Source organism: Ascaphus truei, chromosome 9, assembly GCF_040206685.1.
Source record: "Ascaphus truei isolate aAscTru1 chromosome 9, aAscTru1.hap1, whole genome shotgun sequence".
NCBI lineage: Eukaryota > Metazoa > Chordata > Amphibia > Anura > Ascaphidae > Ascaphus > Ascaphus truei.
Window position 1 is genome coordinate 13,187,937 of NC_134491.1, and position 22,813 is coordinate 13,210,749.

At 43.5% G+C, this 22,813-nt stretch overlaps 1 protein-coding gene across 1 annotated transcript in view; it reads left to right on the forward strand.

Annotated features, from left to right (window-relative positions):
- Nucleotides 1–22,638, forward strand: part of BAHD1 (bromo adjacent homology domain containing 1) — a 44,775-nt gene extending 22,137 nt beyond the window's left edge. The window contains 5 exon segments of the mRNA XM_075613404.1: nucleotides 4,522–4,898; nucleotides 5,141–5,300; nucleotides 7,229–7,305; nucleotides 7,923–8,014; nucleotides 16,473–22,638. Coding sequence (XP_075469519.1) covers nucleotides 4,522–4,898; nucleotides 5,141–5,300; nucleotides 7,229–7,305; nucleotides 7,923–8,014; nucleotides 16,473–16,662 — 896 coding nt within the window. The 3' untranslated portion in view covers nucleotides 16,663–22,638.
- Nucleotides 22,639–22,813: the final 175 nt, after the last annotated feature.

Here is a 22,813-nt window from a genome sequence, read left to right on the forward strand (position 1 = left end):
CACACACACTCCCCCCCCCCACACACACAACACTCCCCCCCCCACACACACACACACACATAACCCCCCCCCACACACACACACACACATAATCCCCCCCCCCACACACACACACACAATCCTCCCCCACACACACACAATCCCCCCCCCACACACACACAATCCCCCCCCCACACACACACACACACACAATCCCCCCCCCCCCACACACACACAATCCCCCCCACACACACACACAATCCCCCCCACACACATAATCCCCGCGCGCACACACACTCACACACTCACACACTCACACACTCACACACTCACACACTCACACACTCACACACTCACACACTCACACACTCAATAACTCAATAACTCAATAACTCAATAACTCAACTCAATCTCACACACACACACACACACACACACACACAATCCCCCCTCCCACACACAAACACACAAACACACATTCACACAATCACACACTCACAATCCCACACAAATAGACACAATCACACACGCACTCACACTCACACACACTCACACTCACACACACTCACACAATCACAACCCCCTCACTCACAACAATCCCCCCTCACTCACACTATCCCCCCCTCACTCACACTATCCCCCCTCTCACACACACACACACACAATCACCCCCCCCCCCTCTCTCTGCACTCACAAACCGACACATTCCCCCTCTCCCTGCATCAGAAGCTATCTGATTGGTTACAGCCTGTCACATGAGGAGACAGTCTCTACAAAAATCAAATTCTACTGACTACAAAGATTCATGTCTCTTCGTCGCGCATACTATAAGTGCATGCTACAGATTCAATGCATTTGTTTTGAAGCGACGTCGCGTCGCCGGCACTATAAGCGCAGCCTTATTATTGCGGGAGAAATGGATGTCAAACCATGTATTTCTTTGCGTTGCACACCTCTCTGACACCAAAGGGATTAATTTCCTACTATTTTTCTGCTGGTCGGATATACTTTAGGAGCACGATTTTCATATATTCCTCTGAGCTTCCATGTTAATGCACAAGCAATGAATGGAGGTTTTATCCTCCTTGTCTCTTACTGCATCGTTTATCTGCAGCGTGCCACTCACACCTACACATTCATACACTGCCCTGACAGACCCAGCGAAGAAGCCTTTCACAATCCACACCGCACTGAAATATATTGCTCCAGGAAGGACTTCCCAGTCCTTCTTTGGAAAATGCCCCTGAAACTTTGGAAGGGTTTTGTGACTTGTATACATCACGTGAAGTCTCACGTAGGACCAAAGCGAACTGGTGATGTATCTAATAAGCTGCAAATAAAGTATGTTAATAACCTCATTTAATTTTTTTAATTTTTTTTAATTTTTTTTGAGGTTTAGCCTGGAAAAGCAAGCTGGAGTTCAGGGTGTTTTTCGAACAGCTCTGTGATCTGACCAATGTTTCTCACCCAGCTGTCTTTCCTAATTGGGTCTTCGGCATAAATCTGAGCAAATAACCATTCCATTGTAAAAAGCCTTTCAAATGTTTTAAAAATACATGCACTTGGTCTTATATCGCTTACCAATATTTATAACCTCTCTAACTGCCAAAATGACATGTATCATGCTCTGTCAGTAAAAAGTTAACCCATCAATGAAATCCGCTCTATTAGACCTTAGACGCAGCAATCTGCACTTTTTTTAAAATAGTTTTTGATTTTCATTATATTAAATGGTGCTCCTCCCCTCCCAATGTTTTGTTCTATTTCTTTAAGCACAGGACATGCTTAGGGAGCGAGATACTAACATTAGTGAAACTTGTATCTGCTTCTGGTAGGGGGGGGGGGAGCGGCAGGGGGGGGGGGGGGAACTACTCCAGTCTGTGCTGAAGCAAGGACTTATTGAGCTGCCTGTGCTGATGCAGGGATAGCCTAAAAACCTGACCTTTTGGTGGGGGGGAGGGGGGGGAACTTGAGGACTTGAATTGAGCACCCCTGGGCTATACAGGACTTACAGTGGCTGCTCCCATTGAACAATACAGCTCCGCACACTGTGCTATTGTCAGAGCTCTTTGCTCATCCCTGCACTGACAAAGTAGCTAATTTTCCTGATTGCTGCAAGGAAAGAGACGCTTACATTTGAATGAATGATCCCAGGGTTTATCCTCTTGTTATAGCTGTGTCACAGTAGGACTATTATAATGAGACTGTCGCTTACAATCAGGATTTTACTTGTCTCGCAGTTTGGATCTGCTACTCTGGTTATATGTCCGACGGTTTGCAGGTTGGGGCAGCAGAGGGATTACTCACGGGACAGAGCTACGCACTCACGGACAGGGGTTAGCGCCTACTGCATAATGCAACCAATCCAGATCGTGGAAAGTACCCCTCCCTTTGCAACTTGCCCGCCTCCCACTGTGCCCTTTTGAATCTCCCACGGCATCCCAGGGTGAATAAAACCCCTGCTGAAAAACACTGTTCTAGTTCATTAGTGGGCATTGGGGGCTGCACTCATGCGGGCTACACCCTGTCTTCCCCCGGCACCAAAGCAGCCCTCCTATCTCCCCAGTGCAGAGGGAGCAGAGATGTTGCTTTTATGGATCACAGCTTCTCCCCACTCCCTCATCTGCTTAATGAGTGCGCTGATGCATACTATACTGCCCCCTAGACCCCTGTGCTAATCACCAGTTTCCAGTGTAAGAAGAGGATCTGGGCAGTCTTCAACAGCGCGGCTGCGTGTGCATATTATTTATTTATTTATTTTGTGAGGCCTGCACAAGCGGCCTTTGAAATATTTTGCCTATCACTGGTCTAGTTATTCCTGGCCTGATTGTGCTTTCTGCAGGTCTGTGCAAACTGTGATTGTTCCAGATCAACCAGGACATTTGGTAGTTTTATTAAAAAAAAAAAAAAAAAAAAAAGCCAGAACTAATTTGTTCTAAGAATATCATCTGAGCAGTATCTAGCCACTGTAGTGAGTAGTGATTAGAATGAGGGGAAGTTAATGAGAAGATTTATTGATGACGAAATAAAGTGAGAAATCTGACCATGTAATTTTCTCCTGTTTTAATGTATCTGAACCACGTCGTTACCCGAGACCAGCATTGCTTTGTTCTTCTAATGGTCAGAAGCCTACTGCTAAATATACAAATATCACAGAAAATACTGTTTGTTTCAGAGAGAGAAGTGCTAGAACAAGTTTATGCTTTGACCTGGAGGTTGAGACTCCGGGGAAATGTGAGGAAGTATTTCTTCATGGAGCGGTTGGTGGGTTTACAACACGTCAAGGTAGGGATGCTAAACTCCAGTCCTCCAGCTCCCCCAAGAAGTCAGGTTTTCCGGAAATCCCAGCTCAGCCAAAGTCTGAGCCACCTGGGCTGAAGCAGGGGCTGAGCCACCTGGGCTGAAGCAGGGGCTGAGCCACCTGGGCTGAAGCAGGGGCTGAGCCACCTGGGCTGAAGCAGGGGCTGAGCCACCTGGGCTGAAGCAGGGGCTGAGCCACCTGGGCTGAAGCAGGGGCTGAGCCACCTGGGCTGAAGCAGGGGCTGAGCCACCTGGGCTGAAGCAGGGGCTGAGCCACCTGGGCTGAAGCAAGGATATCTTGAAAACATGACCTGTTGGGGGAGGGGGGGAAGGAAAGAGAGAGAAATGTGTTATCGAAGAAAAAAAAAATAGGAAAGTTTAGGTATAGAAAATGGGACTGGCTAACTTTTATATAGCATACATCTTACCACTGATGGAAAAATCCCTGGTGCTTAATGTCCCCTGGCGCCGGTGCTGTGCGCCGTGCTGACCCGTCAGTCACTGCCACGCCGCTTAATGGGAGGGGTGGCGGAGAGCAACAAGAGATGCGTGAGGACTGAGGGCGAAGCTAGTCGGAGACTCCAGTACTCTGCCCTCCTCCGTGCACACAGTGGCTGGGGAGGAGGGGGAAGGGTGTCTGTGTGAGACAGGGGGTTGTGAGGGTGTCCCACATAACATCACCACCGGCGGAGAGGGGTGGCCAGAGCGCCCCGGGACAAAACACTGGCTCCTAAGTATGTAATATTTTTGTCCACCCCATCATCCTCGTTGTGGCAGTTTTTCTGGAGTAGAGCCACCCGGAGGATCGGCGTTTCTAACGATCACTAGCGCAAGTGATCGCAGGATTCTGTCTTATATTTAGGTCTGACCACTATAAGGTCATTCTCCTGTGCACCCAGGAAGTTGACGAGTTTACCGTTACATATGGTACACAATACGTTTATTATTGATCACTGAGTGCTGAATGACTCCTGACTTAATGGCAGCTTCTCGGGGAGGGCGGTGAGTTGTGTTTTTTTTTATATGGATAAGGAAACAAGAAACTGATATATGAATGCAATGTTCAGAATTAAAATATAAGGATCGTGTTCGCAAAGCATCGCTTATCCACACAAGTCTGAGTAATTCGTGCTGGTGTTTTTTTACCTGCTTGTTTCCGCAAAGATGGAAGGATTAAGCCTTTCTTTTTTTGCTAACGATATAATATTAATATGGCTGTTTCTCCTTTTTTTTTTTTCCCAGAAGGGTACAAATCTCTAGACCAGCTCAGCTTAGCGATCCCCACAGCAGGGCACCCTGTGTCTCCTGCTCACCCACTCTCAGGATGCCCAGCCCCAAGTGTCCCGCCTGCTGCCGAGCCTGTCCCTTACCTGCAAACCGCCAACGCGGAAACTCACACTTTGGTTATGCTGAAGACGGCTCGGGAATGCCCTCAGAGCTCCAAACCCCCCAGCGGCTCCAAATCTGGTGTACGGAACACAACAGGCTGTCTCCATGCAGCCCACGGCAAGACCAGCAAAAACCACAGCCATCCAAAACAGCAGCGCATCAGCAGGAGGAGAGCTACCAACGGCTGGACGCCCCTGGGGACCGCTTGTGAGAAGGTAGTCTATGTGGTGGTAAGTGTACATTCGGGCTCCTCCCTCTGGCTATATAATGGGGACATTTAATAGTGTTGACATAATGCACAAACTTTTGGGGAGGTCTCTTTGTCGGTGCACTGAGAACTGCTGGTAGCGTGACTCGGCTTTGGGGACCGCTGAAAGGGTGAAGCCGTTGTATCCTCCAATTTTAATTTAAAAAAAAAATTTTTTTTTGTTTACTAATGCATCTTTTTTTTTTTTTTTTTGTCTCCGCACAGAATGAACCGGAGCCAGCACTCCGCAGGAGCTACCAGGCGGTGGAGAGAAATGGGGAGATCATCAGGGTTAGAGACACCGTTCTTCTAAAATCCGGTCCCAAGAAAAATTCCCTGCCCTACGTGGCAAAAATCTCGGCACTCTGGGAAGAGCCCAAGACTGGTACGCAAAAATAAATCCCCAGCCCCTTATTGATTTGGTTTTGGCCTTGTCTAAAACCAGCGTATTTTGGCTGTTGTACTCTCCGCTGTCAGAGGGACCTGCAGCACATTGCCGGGTTAAATAATTTTCAGGAATCCTGTAGAGCAGGGGTGTGCGCAAACTCTTCTCCCTGCGCCCCCCTGCCTGCTCTCACACCTTCTCCTCTGTCATGCGATGTCATGTGACCCTGCGTCGCTGGAAAGTTGAGGTAAGTAAAGTTACAGAGGCCTCGCACGATCCCCGGCATTTCATTTAAATACCTTCGGAAAAGCGCAGGGCCTTTGTAACCACCGCGATATTTCAGGGGGGGCGCAGCAGTTGCCGGGGGCTCGTGCGAGGCCTCTGCAACATCCCTTACCTTGTCTTCGACGATGCATTGCCATGGCAAATGATGCCGAATACCAGGTAAGGAGGGGGGGGGGGGGGGGGGCACAATGGGGAAAGTTTGTGTAGCCGTGCTGGAGAGCACAAGAATTTTTCTTTTCTTTTTCCCTTTGAAAAATTTGGTGCTGTTTATTTTCATTTCTTGTACCCCCGTATTGCATTTGTTTTAAGATAATTGGTTACCAATACTATTAAGTGACGCATGCATGATTTGCAATACCCAGGTGCTGAATAACTTTGCCTAAAATGGTTACAAACGCATTTAATTCCGTTCTTTATTAATGAAGAAAAGCGAGTCCCACAACTGAATGAATAAGCATTTTTGAACTTACAATTACAAATATATGAATTATTGTGAGCGTACTGTCTTCAGTGCCCAAGAACATGCAATGGGTGTGTATTTTAACTAGAATTGTATTTGATGTTAAAAGATGCAAACACATGGTCTGACTGTTGTATTATTTATACATTTATTATTTATCCAAGCCTGTGACTGTTGAACACCTTTTTATAATGTAATTCCATTTTACCCTCTAATGGCAAATTATTTTTTCGGAATAGGAAATTTCATAAAGTTAAAGTCCATTAATAGAACTTTAAAGATAATTATATCCCTAATTCTAACAGTTACAGATAATTAGGGAATAATAAAAGAAGGCATTAAATAGAAGTGGTCGTGTTAAAAGAAGGGACAAATTGCTTTCTACAATACTGTAAGAAACGTGTTCAGAGGTACGCAATAGAGACAGTTTAAAGTGAAACTAAAATTAGGCTTTATTGCACCTGTCCCTTTAACACAGCTAAATATTTAGATGAAGCGAAAGAAAACCTACTCCACTTTGGAGAATATCTACACATGTAGACCAGCCCTCTCTAACTGGGTGGTTAGCTAAGCTAATTACCAGCCCCAAATATATATACACATTTATACATATATAGGAGTCCCAAAAGAAAGTCTTATCTGTCTCCTGTAGCTGTAGGGGAAGGCTTCTCTGCTCTCCTGGGTCAGCATCCTTGTGTGCCAAGGCAATGTCTGTCCAGGTTTAGAGGTCTGGTCTCCTTGTCTTGTTATCAGCATACAGTTCAGTCCTTCTGCAGCTCAAGACATCTGTTCCTCTGGTCAGTTCAATGTGGACTAAGGAAAAATCTGTCTGTCCTTCCTTGGTTCAGCCCCCAATTGTGAGACTAAGGAATCCTTTTCCTGTGTCTCAGAGCAGGCTTTTTCTGACAGAGCTGTGATTAGGCAGGTGGAGTTGATGGATTTCACACCAGCAATTAACCAGCACACTGCTGGATTAGAGGCAAGTTGCTTTAACAGAGAAGTCCCTGTTACAGACACTTTGAAACATTGTGTCGTCGTAATTATGTCCAAATCCGGGCACTGCCCAATGTGAGTGACTTAGATTGCTAGCTCTCTGGGTTAGAGCCTCATTATGTATGGCGCTGTGTGTGATGGTAGATCTGTTTAGGAATAATATAGTAATAGTTTGTATTTCTTTTGCCAGGTGAGCTGATGATGAGTCTTTTCTGGTATTACAGACCGGAGCACACTCAGGGGGGGCGCAATCCCAGCATGCACCAGGTGAGTGACAGATGGAAAAACTTTCTTTGCCATATATAGACCCGCTAGTAAATGTGCGTTTCCACCCAGCAGCACTCGCAGGCTTTGCAGCTTGTCAACTTTGTCTGCCATATATTTAAATGCCATTTAACGTGAGATCCGTTTAACTTACCAAATTAAGCTGCAAATATTTGACATCAATATTTTTATTGAGCTGTAAAGAGAGAATAGTGCTCTATCAGAGGCCCGTGTCCATATTTCTTCTTTTGTTGTGTCCGAAATCATCACAAAATTGCAAATACTGCAGATTCTACTATTTAAAGTTCAGGTAATCACTTTTTTTTAATAAGAACTTAATATTTGGGGAAATTGCTGCTTTAACAGGTGATGTGCTGCACTTTAGTGAATTCATCTATAAATGCAGTGCACTGTTATATATATATACATCTTTTATACCATATATACATAGATCATATATCAATCAATCATTTGTTTTTAACCCTTGTCAGAGGCTTGTGCAGCAATATGTAGCAGGGGAGAGAATGTTAAGCAGGCTTAGGATCTCCGAAATTAGGCACCGTGAATCTTGTTGTTTTTCACGAACACATTGCTGCATTAACCCCTTGTGCCCTCTGCAGAATGAGATCTTCGCATCGCGCCATCAAGATGAGAACAGTATTGCCTGCATTGAGGAGAAGTGCTATGTGCTGACCTTTGCAGAGTACTGCAGGTAGGTGGCGCTGTTGTGACACCGTTCTTCACTACCACATTATCCTTTAAAGCTGCAGTTCAAGCAATATCCTACATGCGTATTTTTTTTTAGTCAGTTCTGTACTATGAGAAAATACTTGTAGCATTTAAAAAAAAAAAAAAAAAAAAAAGTAAAGACATATTTTTTTATGTATTCAAATGTAACAGGCATTTTTGTTCCTATAGTAACCATATACAATGTCACACCCCCTTCTCCTTCTGAAACTGCATCACCTTTTTGAGCCCTGCCCTCTCTAGCAGTGAACCAATTAAATCTAGTGCAGCCTGGTCACATGATCTTCCTCACAGAACTTTGCCTGTCAGTGCAGCAGAAGAGGACCCAGGGTGCATTTAGTGAACCCCGAGCTGAATTTCAGCGATCGATTACAGGAGAACGGATCGATCAGCAACTTGGCTAGTCACTCGGTGTATTGATGCATATACTGAATGAAGAAAAAAAAAAGAAACAGCTTTAAAGGAGGCATCCCTCCTAGGCACAAATGGAACTAATTCCAGTTTAACGGGTCTCATCTGGGTAATTGGTAAGTTTGGGTATAACAAGGTGACACCTATAAGTATGTTTAATGTATTTTATAGCGAGACCTAGGAGTGGTTTCATTTCCTCTGGCTGCTTCTTTTTGTCTGATGTCCTTGTGTGATCAGCAGCAAGTGCTCAAGGGCTGGCTGGCCAGGGGGCAAACCCGATCACCTGTCTCAAGAATCTAGCAGCCCGCACACAATACACAGACGAATGCACACCAGATACATTCACCTTATGCCCATAGATGCACACACCAGATACACGCATCATATACATATATCAGGTGTACACAGCATGCATGTTCCTATTACATACACCCTACATGCACACAGCACAGCACCACTGTCACGGTAGCTTGTGACAGGGTATAATATACACCAAATATCTGGGTTGAATTGAACACGACTTAGATATAATAAATATAGTTTATTCCTTAAAGAAGGAGAACACACAAGATGATACAAATAACAGACAAGAAATGGACACTTAAGGGTTGGACAATGAAGCAATCAGGTACAGGATTGGCAATTCATTCAGCCATACAGGTTCAAATAAAGACACTGGGCATAGAGCTTACACTCCTTTTATATGGAGTTTCACACATATACCCTGGCATTGTGTGCAAGTCATTGGAGGACAATTATCTGCACCCAATCCCTCCTTGCCACCTCACCTGAGAGGCAAAGTAATACCTGCCCACTGGGTGGGCCTTATTCTAATCAGGGGCTCATTTCCCTAGCCCCCCTCCCACAAGACCGGCATCTGAAAGTCTGCTTGGGACAGGAAAACTTTTGTCTTCAGGTGTGAAACACAACACTTATCATAAAGTACCCACATCCTGCTTTCCTTTGTGCTAGCATGCACAAGCAGGGTGGGGGAGCCTTTGATCAGGGGGTTTATTGTAGACCACTTGTCTCCCCCCTGAGCATTAACATACCATATGGGCTCTGGGCTTTTATACCAGACCCAAAATACAATACTTTCTTTAATATCTACACATATTAAAATAATCTGTTCTGTGGGTCTGAGCGTGCTGAAATTTGCCAGGTCCTCATGCCGGAGGACCCTTGCCACAGTGGCCAAATATCAGACTTACACGCCCCCCAGAACCGGAGATACAAACATACAGTTTAAAAGCACATTACAAAAGTGGCTTTTTTCTGCCATGCAAGTCAATGGCAGAAACCTAAACTTTACCATTACCCTGTCTCCGTTCTGTTGCCCCGAGAGGGTCGCTATTTGCCATGCAATCCTGCCGGAACTAGGACTACATGGTGAACGAATCTCAGCCCTCTAGGTTGAACAGAACCGGAGTTATGGGTTCCAGGTTTCTGTTCATTCTGACTTAGCCGGTTTTTCCACGCGACTTCCCTCCATTAAAATCAATAGGGCCGGCGCCTCCATAGGAAATGCATGGACCGGCACCGCCATAGGATTCAATGGGACCTCCGCTACCATTTGAAATACATGGGACACACACACTTTTTCACACTTAACCCTACTCCGTTCGGTTGAGGGGAGAGGGCTGGAAATTGCCACGCAGTCATGCCGGAGCAGTGTCTACATCCTTGCCAACTCCCAACCCTCGGGTACCCACGGAACCAGAGTTATAGGTTTTCAGTTTACCCTGTTTCACACTTGTGAGAGTACAGACATTCTCTACTCTGCCCCTTAACCAGGCAGTCTCCTCAAAGAGCAGCTCATGACCTACATGGGAAACACCTGGTAACACAGTATCCATTCTAATGCAACATTGTTACCCTTTTATGCAGGATTGTTCTATTTAGCACTGTTTATGTGCTTTTTGTACCATAAATATATATACATTTATTATGTTTCGTTGATACAATTTTTATTAATAATCTCTGTCTATATGTCCTACTAAAAATGTCATTGTGTGAACTCTTGCGCTGGTTTTTTCTTTATGTATCTATATTTATCATACAGGGACACACCGTCCATGCACTATATATGTATCGGTGGTTTTCAACACTTTTGTTTTTGGTTACTGGAACCCTATAATTACATTGTGACATTCTGAGGAACCCCAACCCTCTCTCATAGCGCGTCTGAGATCAGATGCATTTAAGGAACCCCAACTCTCTTAATAGTGTCAAAAAAACAAACAAAGCGCACAACACTCATCGTGAAAAATGTAATAAACTATGTTTATATATAAGGTGTTTCAAGGTTATGCGTACATCAAGGTAGATTAATCACGCATAGAGCCACAGAGTGGCAGTTACCAGCGTCTGCAACCAGGAACCACCAGAGCTTCACTCTCCTTTCCACCTACAGGTAGGTGAAATGCCAGATAATTGATGACTCTGCCACAGTCTCAATGTCCTGTAAATAGCGTCAATACGCTTAGTGGATCCTGGGAAGCGGTTGTCCTTTGCTCGCAAGTAGTACACAGGTTCCTCTGCAGACCTCACTGTGTTTCCCGATCAGTCAGGCAGCGTGACGGTGTGGTCCCGCGGGCCCTTCTGTGACGTCAGAGCGCCCGCTCTGCTTTGAGTAACAGCGTCTGCCAGTAATGATTCAGACCTCACTTAGCAACCACAGAGGCAGGCAACAGCGCGGCACATGCGCAGAAGAGGAAATCAACTCGGTGTTCAGCAAACCGTTTGACAACAATAAAATACACCTTGGAATATGAATAATAAAAATATATAGGTTGAATGGTATCTCTCCTACGCGGCGGAATAGATTCCCTGAAGAAGTGGCCTGTTGAGCTACGAAACGCCGCGTAGGAGAGATACTGTTACTCAAAGCAGAGCGGGCGCTCTGACGTCACAGAAGGGCCCGCGGGACCACGCCGTCACGCTGCCTGACTGATTGGGAAACACAGTGAGGTCTGCAGAGGAACCTGTGTACTACTTGCGAGCAAAGGACAACCGCTTCCCAGGATCCACTAAGCGCATTGACGCTGTGGCAGAGTCATCAATTATCTGGCATTTCACCTACCTGTAGGTGGAAAGGAGAGTGAAGCTCTGATGGTTCCTGGTTGCAGACGCTGGTAACTGCCACTCTGTGGCTCTATGCTTGATTAATCTACCTTGATGTACGCATAACCTTGAAACACCTTACAGGCATACCCCGCATTAACGTACGCAATGGGACCGGAGCATGTATGTAAAGCGAAAATGTACTTAAGTGGGGAAAAGGTAGTGCTTCACTTTATCGATGCATGTACTGTACTGCAATCATCATATACGTGCATAACTGATGTAAATAACGCATTTGTAACAGGCTCTATAGTCTCCCCGCCTGCGCACAGCTTCGGTACAGGTAGGGAGCCAGTATTGCTGTTCAGGACGTGCTGACAGGCGCATCCGCGAGCTGCCGTTTGCCTATTGGGCGACATGTACTTACTCGTGAGTGTACTTAAAGTGAGTCAGAAAAGGGGGAAGGGAAACACAAAAATGAATGTGCACCCTAAAAGAATTCACTTATATGCACACCAAACTAGTGTAAAAATTAACTTTTACTAAATTCCTTAAAACATATATTACCAAAGTAATGTGTAATGTGAATTAAAAATATATTAAATCAGAATTATCTGGCATCCATGTCTTTAATTATTGTGTCGTGCTGTCCCAGATGTCCACTTAATATTGGTGGGATACAAAAGACAAAGGATGCTAGGAGTCAGGGTGTTAACCCCTCTGGAGCAACGATGAGACCCAGTAGTGAGAGTATATAGTTGTTCACAAGTGAGTGGCCAAATAATTAATTACGCTTCCTTTCTAGATGGACCAGCACTGCACACTACAATAAAGGCTTAGTGTGTTAAGGTACAGGTGCCTGGATAATAAAGCTAGCACGTACAGTGTAATGATGTCACAGACTCTGCAACATACACCCGCCAGACACAGCAGTGCTGGGGTGAATAGCACAGAGATAACTGTGAAAGCACCTCACATAGAATGCAAGGAAAGCAGCCACACAAACTGTGGAAATAAATAAATGAACGACTAACTGCTAGGGTCTGCAAAGTTAAAGCCAGGAGACTGCAGACACTACATTAAAACAGCTCCAAGTAGGAGACTGACAACATTGCGCGTCCAACGCGCGTTTCCCTCCAGCAAAGGAGCTTCTTCAGTGACAAATGAGTGTCCTTAAAGCGGGGTATGCCTGTATATATAAACATAGTTTATTACATTTTTCACGATGAGTGTTGTGCGCTTTGTTTGTTTTTTTGTTACTAGATTCTAGGGTCTTGGGCTACCCTTTACACAGCAGCAGACGCTCATCTACATTGGTATTTATTTGTTTACCTTTTCCACATGGTTGGGTGTGTTTTTTTGATTTAAATTGACATCATAATTAACACTTTGTATTAAGTATATATTTTAGTGCGCACTTATTTATTTTTTCTATTTGTTCTCTCTAATAGTGTGCCTGAGATCAGATGCATTGTAAATTCTACTGTATTTGGTACAACATTCAAATGACCTGAAATTTGCAGGGAAACCCTTTAGGGATGCATAAGGAACCCCTGTTGAAAAACACTGGGAGATGGATCTATCTAATTTCTAAAAGACAGAAGCACAAATAAACTCAACACCCACAGAGCACACTATTAAACAAGTTTATAAAGTATAAAACTGCACTCGCAAGGTACATGACTTGTAAAGACATACAGTATGTTTGTTTGATAACTGCACTTCTGTTCTCTGTGGTGCCGGCTGGGGGGACTCCCCCGGTGACGTTACTCCTTGCTACTCTGGTCCTTCTGCGGGTGGTCAACGGGACAGAACGCCATCCTTTCTCCAACGTGTTTCATAACTAAAAAGTGTCGCTTCATCAAGGGAGTAGCTACGACAATTCTCAGGGAAGTTTAAGTAGAGCGTGCAGGCTCCTCCTACTTGTGAGCGATTGGGTACATGCGTACACACCCCTCACTTATGAGGAGCGTGGATCTGAATGAAAGCGCTCGAGGCTGGTGTGCCCAAACCAAAAACAATAATCATATATGGACAACATGTTGAAAGTAAGCAGATGAGAAGGGTGAACATTAGACTTAAATGTATGCAAATTCTGTGCCAGTTTTTATTTGGCAATATTCAATAGAACAAATATGTATAAAAATAAATAAACAGGTTTTGCACAGGGACCAATGAGCAGATCTGATGGAGTATACCAGTGGTGGAAACCCGGAGGGTGTGGGACGACAATGCAAAATATAAACACTTAACATTTCTACTATATTATGTTAAGAGTCAGTGACAGTGGTCTAACAAATTAATAACCTTAGAAATTCCCTACTTGAAACAGATAAATGGAGTATACGGAAACATGAAGGACCCTGAATAACCGATCTATAGTATAAATGATTATTAAAAAAATGGGTAGTAAATTTTTTTTAATTTATGTAATATTTAAAAATGTTAAACATTTTCTTCATATATAATTTTTTTGTTTGTTTGTTTAATGTGTGAATGTCCAGGAGTGCAAGTTCTCTGCTATGTATATCATTAAAAAGCTTTGATAGGCTGTTAGCCGGCACCACAGAGAACAGAAGTGCAGTTATCAAGCACAGATACGCCTTTATAATTCATGTACCTTGTGAGTGTGGTTTTATTGTATTTTATACTTGATAAACTTGTTTAATAGTCGCACTGCGGGTTGCACTTTGTTTGAGCTTCTGTCATTTAGAAAGTTCTTGCGTCAGTCTGTGAGCAGAGGACTGTCTTAAAGTACCGGCGACGGCACACCCACTAAGGCTGCGCTTATAGTACCGGCGACGGCACACCCACTAAGGCTGCGCTTATAGTACCGGCGACGGCACACCCACTAAGGCTGCGCTTATAGTACCGGCGACGGCACACCCACTAAGGCTGCGCTTATAGAACCGGCGACGGCACACCCACTAAGGCTGCGCTTATAGTACCGGCGACGGCACACCCACTAAGGCTGCGCTTATAGAACCGGCGACGGCACACCCACTAAGGCTGCGCTTATAGTACCGGCGACGGCACACCCACTAAGGCTGCGCTTATAGAACCGGCGACGGCACACCCACTAAGGCTGCGCTTATAGAACCGGCGACGGCACACCCACTAAGGCTGCGCTTATAGAACCGGCGACGGCACACCCACTAAGGCTGCGCTTATAGAACCGGCGACGGCACACCCACTAAGGCTGCGCTTCTAGAACCGGCGACGGCACACCCACTAAGGCTGCGCTTATAGAACCGGCGACGGCACACCCACTAAGGCTGCGCTTATAGAACCGGCGACGGCACACCCACTAAGGCTGCGCTTATAGAACCGGCGACGGCACACCCACTAAGGCTGCGCTTATAGAACCGACGACGGCACACCCACTAAGGCTGGTGTACATTCTACTTATACTGGGGCACCACTTATTCCCAGCTACCTTATTTGGATTACATGTGACCTTTTTGCTTTTATTTTAAGTTATTGCTCTCAAAATTATAAAAGGATCATTTGGATTGCTTTGTTCCCTATAACCGATTGTATCCCTTTTTATCATATATCCCTTATTTCTGGATGTATTGCATTTTAGCTCCCTTTTTGTTATTTTTATATTTTTTATTCACGCATTGTTTATATATTTGTATATATTATATACTTTTTTTATTTTTATTCGTTCTTTTGGTGCATTACTTGCATATGCATACACATACCTCATTTCTGATTTACTGGGTACTCATTTTAACTCTTCCATTTTAGGATCTAGAGCGCCAACCTTTATATCCACTTTTACACAAACAAAACTGTGTGTGTGTGTGTGTGTGTGTATACTTGCGCTCACACGTATTATGGTGTGTGTGTGTATATATATCTATCTCGATCGATAGATACACACACACACTGTGAAGCACTGAATACATTGCGGGCACTATATAATAAAGATATATATGCAATGGCTGGAATCTGCATTGAACGGCACACAGACCCTGCTTCTCTCCTCTGCTACCTGTGCAAAATATTTGAAATATGACCAGCCCAGGGGGCAATTGCCACCCAGGCCACCACCTGCCACCACCTGCAAGTGCCCCCCACCCCCATCTGTTATCTATACTGGTAATCTGATAAAGACACGGATAAGGGGAAAGAAAACACTTGATTGACACACACTCCATTCAGAGACCCCTAAGAAATTCAATCTTCCGACTCTGTGGAATTGCACCTTTTTTAAAGAGCACTGCCCCCCCCTAGGACAAAAGCAAGCAAAATAATGTAACCCTTTTAGTGATCAAGCAATCTGTTTCTGGTTACTCTGGCAGCTAAGGGGTTAAATAACATTGTCAACTTTGTAACATTTCCATGGCAAACACAAGCATTGCAGAGTTTCTGCTATCTAATCTCCTTTTGGTGATCAGACTATTTCAGTCTTCAAAGTTGTGATCTGTTTGTAAAGTCAATATGAAGCACTCGTGATTCAGATAAAACACAATTGGCTAAAGTGGTTGAATTCAAGGTTCCCAAAATAAAAGCTAAACATTTTATTTTTTGCAAGACAGAAATAACGCGTGCAGTTACTGTAAGTGTGATGGAAGCTTTCCAAGGAAGTGATTACACCAAGTTACAATAATGTATATCTATATCTATATCATTTTTAGACCGCTATATTGGACTGCCCTCTTTAGAACGGGCAGAAAAACAATACATTAAACCGTTTTTATTTAGGTTATTGGCTTCTCTTCTAAATATCCAATTACTTAACTGAACTTAATACTTATTTGTGTCCTTTGAAATATAAGTATATATTTTTAAAGATATCTACACTTCTCTAGAACCAATAGAGATGCTAAAGCTTTACAGAAGGTGCTTAAGTGCACAACACACCATTTTCTTATCCTCTGCTTCTTTCTAGAAAGAGGAGACATTAAAAAGTGACCCCCATCTTGTGATCTCTCTTGTAGATTTTGTGCCTTGGTAAAGCGCCGCTGGGAGGGCTGCCCGAGCAGGAAAGCGTTGATCGTCCCCCCGTCTGAAGAGTATTGCACCCCTGTGCACCGTAGGGTCCCAGACAGCACGGATCCAGATCTGGTTTTCCTGTGCCGGCATGTGTACGACTTCAGGCACGGGCGGATCCTGAAGAACCCGCAGTAGCCATCTCTTCAGGAGAAGACATTGCTATGCCAATGGGCACCAGAGTGCCAGCTCTCCCGCAGCCTATGACTGGTCCAAGTATCTTCCCAGGAGCTCTTCCAAGCACAGAAGATGGCAGGGAGACTTCTTGCAGAAGCCAGGAGGCTCTGTGGATTCAGGAACAGACACTGTTTGAAGTACTCCGCAGTTCAAAGCACAGCACTTCGTTAGAGATGAACATAAATTTAAAAAAAAACTAAATATATAACATAAATATATATATATATAAATATATCTATATATTGGGGGAAAATAAGCCAGTACATCAGGTCAGGAACCATGGTTGCAAGGTTTGTGTAGGGATGTGCATGATTTGACCAAGCTTGGTTCAAATGCCTTAATATGTCAGACCGGTCCCTGTCATAACCACATGGACAGAAGTGACCGGACTTCTGGCCTTTACGACACATTTGGTTTGTTTTACACAGTCCCCACTACACCTCTTTGGGTGGAGGATACCATGTTGCCAGTGGGTTGTACTCGCCCCTTTTTTAGTCTCTTCCCTTTATGACATTAATTTAAGATTCTCCCCAATAATAAAATTCGATATGAACCATTTACCATCAAATAATCCTTTGCCCTTTTCTAATGCAGTGATTAGTCACCTCTATTTTTGTTCTTCCATGCGCCCCCTAATTAGCTCCCACAGATAATGGTTGTGGTCACCAATAATTTTATCTTGACCCCCTGTATCAGAGGAATGACCCACAGTATATCGGGCTGGAATGCTTTCAGCCACCTGTATAAACATCACTGTAATACACAGGGAGCCCTGTGTATAGTATAAGATGTTAATGGTCTACACACCACACAGAGGTGGTAAAAAAGAAAAAGGTTTTACCTGCCGCAGGGTATGAAATAGTAATTTTTTTAATTTATTTTTTTTATTAGTTTCGGCTTGGTTGTGCTGTGACGCAATGTTAATTTTATTTAGTATTTGATAAAGTTTTTGCTAATTTTGTCCCAAGTGATACATGAAGCCAATGTTATTGCACCCGCCTGTGGGGGAAATAGCACAGTTATCCCTCCCCCTTCCCAAACCCGGCTGATTAGAAAACAATGCCCACTTCCCTCGCTGGGGCGTGCTGTATATCCCACTGCACCCACAACAGCGTTTACAATAATGTTACCTGCATCTATAAAGCTCAACACATCACCCTCCCTAACGTCCGCACATTCACACCCAATTGTCCCACCAACCAGAAGTGACCAATGAGAAGCTTTTGTTATGAGAAATGCTACCTGATTGCTAAACATTGTTACCATTTGCCTTATGTGTATAGAGTCTAGAGATATACTTTTTGTTTATCAGAAGACAAACTATTCAAATGGATTTTTAGATGGTAAAAAATTAAACCATAAAAACAACCAAAGGACATTCTAACAGAATACATGGAATCAGTACTGAGAAACTGCTAGAAGACGCTCTTTAGCTTGAACTGATTCAATTAATGAAATATCACACTGTATCAGTACTTTGACTGCTGTAATCACTCATTTAAACTAGGACTCTTTATTTTCGGCTTTCTGTACCCACGACGTAATAGAACAGGAGAGGGGAAGGCTTCCGATAAAGACTATTAGGGAAGCAGAGTATATTAAGGATGTAAAAATGAGACTGAGAAACTTTCTCACTACATGAGTCTGTGGGACTGCACAGCGAGAGAGAACATAACTTTTTCTGTATTAATACCAAAGAGGTACTGTGAAAAACAAAGTTTAGGTATAAGACATATAAGAGTTATGTCATGGATTGCAAGTGGGAAGAGCTTACTTACACTGAAGGGTTTTTGTGTGCGATGTAACTGATGGTACAGGCTCTGTGTAGCTGTGAAAGTTTGTTCTGAGAGAGGCAAGGTTGTGTGTGTGTGTGTGTGTGTGTGTGTGTGTGTGTGTGTGTGTGTGTGTGTGTTTTTGCATGCTGGTGCCAAATGACGGAGAATCAGATTCTGTTATCAGTACCGTGCAGTTGTGTTGGAGACAATATCATACTTCCAAAGGTTTTGCAGGGAGTTGAGCAAACTGCTAGTTGTTTTAAGAAAATCCACATGCTGAATCAAAAAAAAAAAAAAAAAAAAAAGTGTCTGCCATTTTCAACACAGATCATGGCAGAAGCCTAAAGTTTCTCAAATCACACTTAGATTTATAGCTGTGGTGTCAGATGACAGGTAAGTATCAATATAATGACTGAGGTTACCAGGGCACCCGCGATTTCTGTTTGCTTGCAATATTTGCAAAAGGTTTCTTACATGAGTTGAATTAGATCAGGAGTGGCCAGCAACAGGTCAGGTTTTAAGGATTTCCCTGCTTCAGCACAGGTGGCTCAATCAGTCCCTGTTTCAACATAGGTGGGTAAGATGGGGTATCCTAAAAACCTGACCAGTTTGGTAGCCCTCGAACTGGAGTTGGCCACCCCTGAATTAGATAATGAAGTCTTAGTCATATGTTTTGTTTAAAAAAAAAAAAAAAAATAGCTGCATTCACTTTTAGGTGGTAATAGTTACAAAATAGTTTCTCACGTTTTAGAACTGTTTTTTTTTTTTTTATTTATTTATTTTTTTATTAAGTAATTATGTACTTTATCAAAAAAAAGTTTGTCATCTTAACCCCTGCACTGCTAGGTGAAGCAGCAACATATTGCGTTTATAATGCCTTTCTGTCCCTCTCCGCAGTAGAGGGGTTAATGACTCTCCCCGTCTCATCCATTCAAGTTGCTCATTGGCTAAAAAAAATAAAATAAAAAATCAGATGAGCAATACAGAAGGGATATTATTTTTTTTAAATAGGGGGGTAACTTTTGGGGATATTTTGTACTGCCTGCAATCATTTACAAATAAAATATTTTTATTTTAACCCTTTGGGTGCCACGTGAGCGTGCCACACACTGTGACCTTCCCAGCACCCGAGGCACCAAACCAATTGTTCTTGTTTTTACAATAAGCCCATTCGGGAGGTTTTATTTAAAGAGTGAATGCACCTTCAACTAAAGTAAGAGGGTGATAGTTATGAATTTCTTGTTAATGTTACAATGACCAATTGTTGATCAATTTCACAGCCACGTGTGTTGTGGTTTTTCTATATTTTTGTTCTTGGCAGGGAAGGGGTTAGCGAGCAGTTCTGACATTCTTAGGACTTCCAAACATTACGCTGTCGATTCCCATCTATCTCTCAGGATAATGCCCCAGAATCTGCCGCTGGGAATAGGAATAATACAGTCCGCACAAATCATCCGTTTCATGCAGGTACAGATCTTCCATTTAGAACATTGCTGCAAGAGACTTCTGTCTCAAGAGCCTGAAAGGCCCTGTTTGCCATAAAATGAAAGCTGATGGAATTGAGTTTCTTCACGTGAACGGGCCAAAGATGTCGTATGGCAGGGGTTCTCAATACCCCCCCCCCCAACAGGTCAGGTTTTAAGGATATCACTGAATCAGCTCAGCTGGATGTCAAAGACTGAGCTACCTGTGCTGAAGAAAGAACTGATTGAGCCAACTGTGCTGAAGCAAGGATATCCTGAAACCCTGACTATTTGGGCGTGGGGGGGGATACTTGAGGACTGTAATTGAGAACCCCCGCCTTATGGCATAGCACCTCTTGGTAAATGTGGACCGTGGTGAGCAACCATTTGCTCCTATTATATTGGGACGTATCAAATTCTGCGTCTGATTCCATTACTTCCCCCGTTCTGTTTAACAACAAAAGTCTAAAAAATAAATATAACAATAATAAAATAAAAAAAAATCTAAGCCTTGACCAATGTATTATTAAGGATCAGCCTGAAGTGTAAGGCCACGCGTGTAATGCCTGCGACCGGTGACGGGACGGGTGACGTTGCCGCTAGCGAAAGTTATATTTCACTTGGCGCGGCGCGTGCTTACGGGCATTTGATTTGTTCAGGGGCTGTCACATGAGGCGACAGCCCTTGAAAAATCAAATATTCCCGGCTTCCAAAGTCCGCGACGCCGCTCCGTGGCGCTTACTATAAGTGCACGCAGCAATGTATTTGTTTTTGGGCGGCGGCGCAGTCGCCCGTCGCGGGCACTAAACGCACGGCCTAAGACTCGTGATTTATGGAGCAGTTCCACCTAGAACCATTTGAACTAATGTCAGCTATATGTTTAATATAAGTGTTGAGCGCCTTTAAAAAATATTTTTATATTTAGAGCAGGCGTATTAAATTTGGTCCACAAGTGCCACCAACAGGCCATAGTTTATGGATATCCCTGCTTCAGCACAGGTGGCTCAATCAGTGGCTCAGTCTTCGACCTGTGCTTAAGCAAGGATATTCATAAAACCTGACCTGTTGGTGGCCCTTGAGGACAGAGTTTCCATGGCAGCAAACCTTATAAAATCTCATCCGTGACATTATCAGAACCAACAGTGAAAATTTCTATTGGCACTTGATTACTTGTTCTTTGTAAAGGCTACCGCTAGCCAAATGGTTAAATGTGAACAAGCATCTCACAAATGTGAATATCTCAGGACAGGATGAAAATAAAAACGTACTAAACTTTCACTTCAAATCAATTACTAATGTCATTGGCTTCTTTAGAAATCGCTTTTAGACACTTCTTACATTTTGATGCAGGCGCAAGAGGAAAAAACATTGTCTGTGTGTCTAAATGCTCTTTTCATGACTTTGATACAAAGCTCTTGGGAGGACCGACACCCACAAGTCCTGTAGCTGAGCGTGTGCTAGTTACCTTGCACATAAATACAAGCACCACAAAAACTGTCACTGCAAGAACAAGGTGTATTATTCAAACATTATTTTGTAGTTGTAGGGAAGAACGGAGTCTGCTCTAGAAGAACCAACATAAACAATAAGTTTTCCTAAAGGAGTGATCCATTAATAGCCTGCTAAGGATTGTATGGAACGGCGATTGTGCGATCTGGGCACTATCGCACGGAAATTCCCATTGATCAGCACTATTGCAGTTGAATGAATAACCACCTAAAAGCTCACCTTTTCCTTGTAATACCAGTTAGACATTACAAATATTTCTATCCTATTTTGAGCATTCCCCTTATTTTTTTTTTTTTTTTTGCACCTCTAACATCAGGATGTCACCAATTTCTTTTTACCCACTACACTTTGCAATGCGTTTCAGACCCTCTCAGCCAGGGAAGGGGTTTATAGAAACCTTTTCTTTTTAAAACGCAAACTATTTTGGTGTCGGTGAATACCGAATACCCTAACTGAACAGGACTAGCTGTTGTATTCTGTGTGCCATTTCTGTTACTTCAGTATACATTACATAATTCCAGAGACCTAGTGGACACCATAATACAGAGAGAATGTGATGAATCTGTGACAGAGCCTTGTGTGTGTGTGTGTTTGGAGAGAAGACCATTTTCACACATGAATATTGCATGGTGCATTTTATCATTTGGATCCCATTCAGGTGTGAGTTCGCTAGGAGTAGGCATCGATGACGAATTCGCATGCTGATAGAATTAGGGGTCACACTGCGTGCTCATTTGAGGGGCGGTCAATGTTTAATGACACCAAACCCACAATATATATTGTACATATGCAGTGTCCCACTTGATCCTATCCCATGGCCAATAATTGTCACCTTGTTGCGACATTTTATTTTTGATTCTCCGTTTTTGTTCTGTTCCAAAATCAACTTAAGACGCCCTTACATTTCTTTATTTGCATGAAGTAAAGATGCAAAACGTGTCATTTAAGCTACTTGTAGTACTAAAGCGATGCATTGTATACACTTTTTTTTAAATTATTATTAGTCGTTAAATGAGCATTGTGTGTTCCAACACAATTTAAACTTATTGGATATGATGGCAGAGACCTTAACCTGCTACAGGTCTCCGTTCCATGAAACGCCTGTAATATAAGTAAAGTGGATTATTACTGTGCACCTTTGCACGTGTCGCCATGTTGGACTTGGCCAACCAGTTGCGTTTATTTTTTGGGGGGGGCGGGGGCGGGTGTAAACGTCGGTCTATCCTGTAATCTTTGACAAAATGTGTTGGTGTGCACAGTGCTCTAATAACCTCTTTGCGTTCTCTGGCCGTGTAGTAATTAATGGGACATTCACCCATTGAAGAAGTGAACTAATGACCGTGATATGAATTGGATTGATAGAAA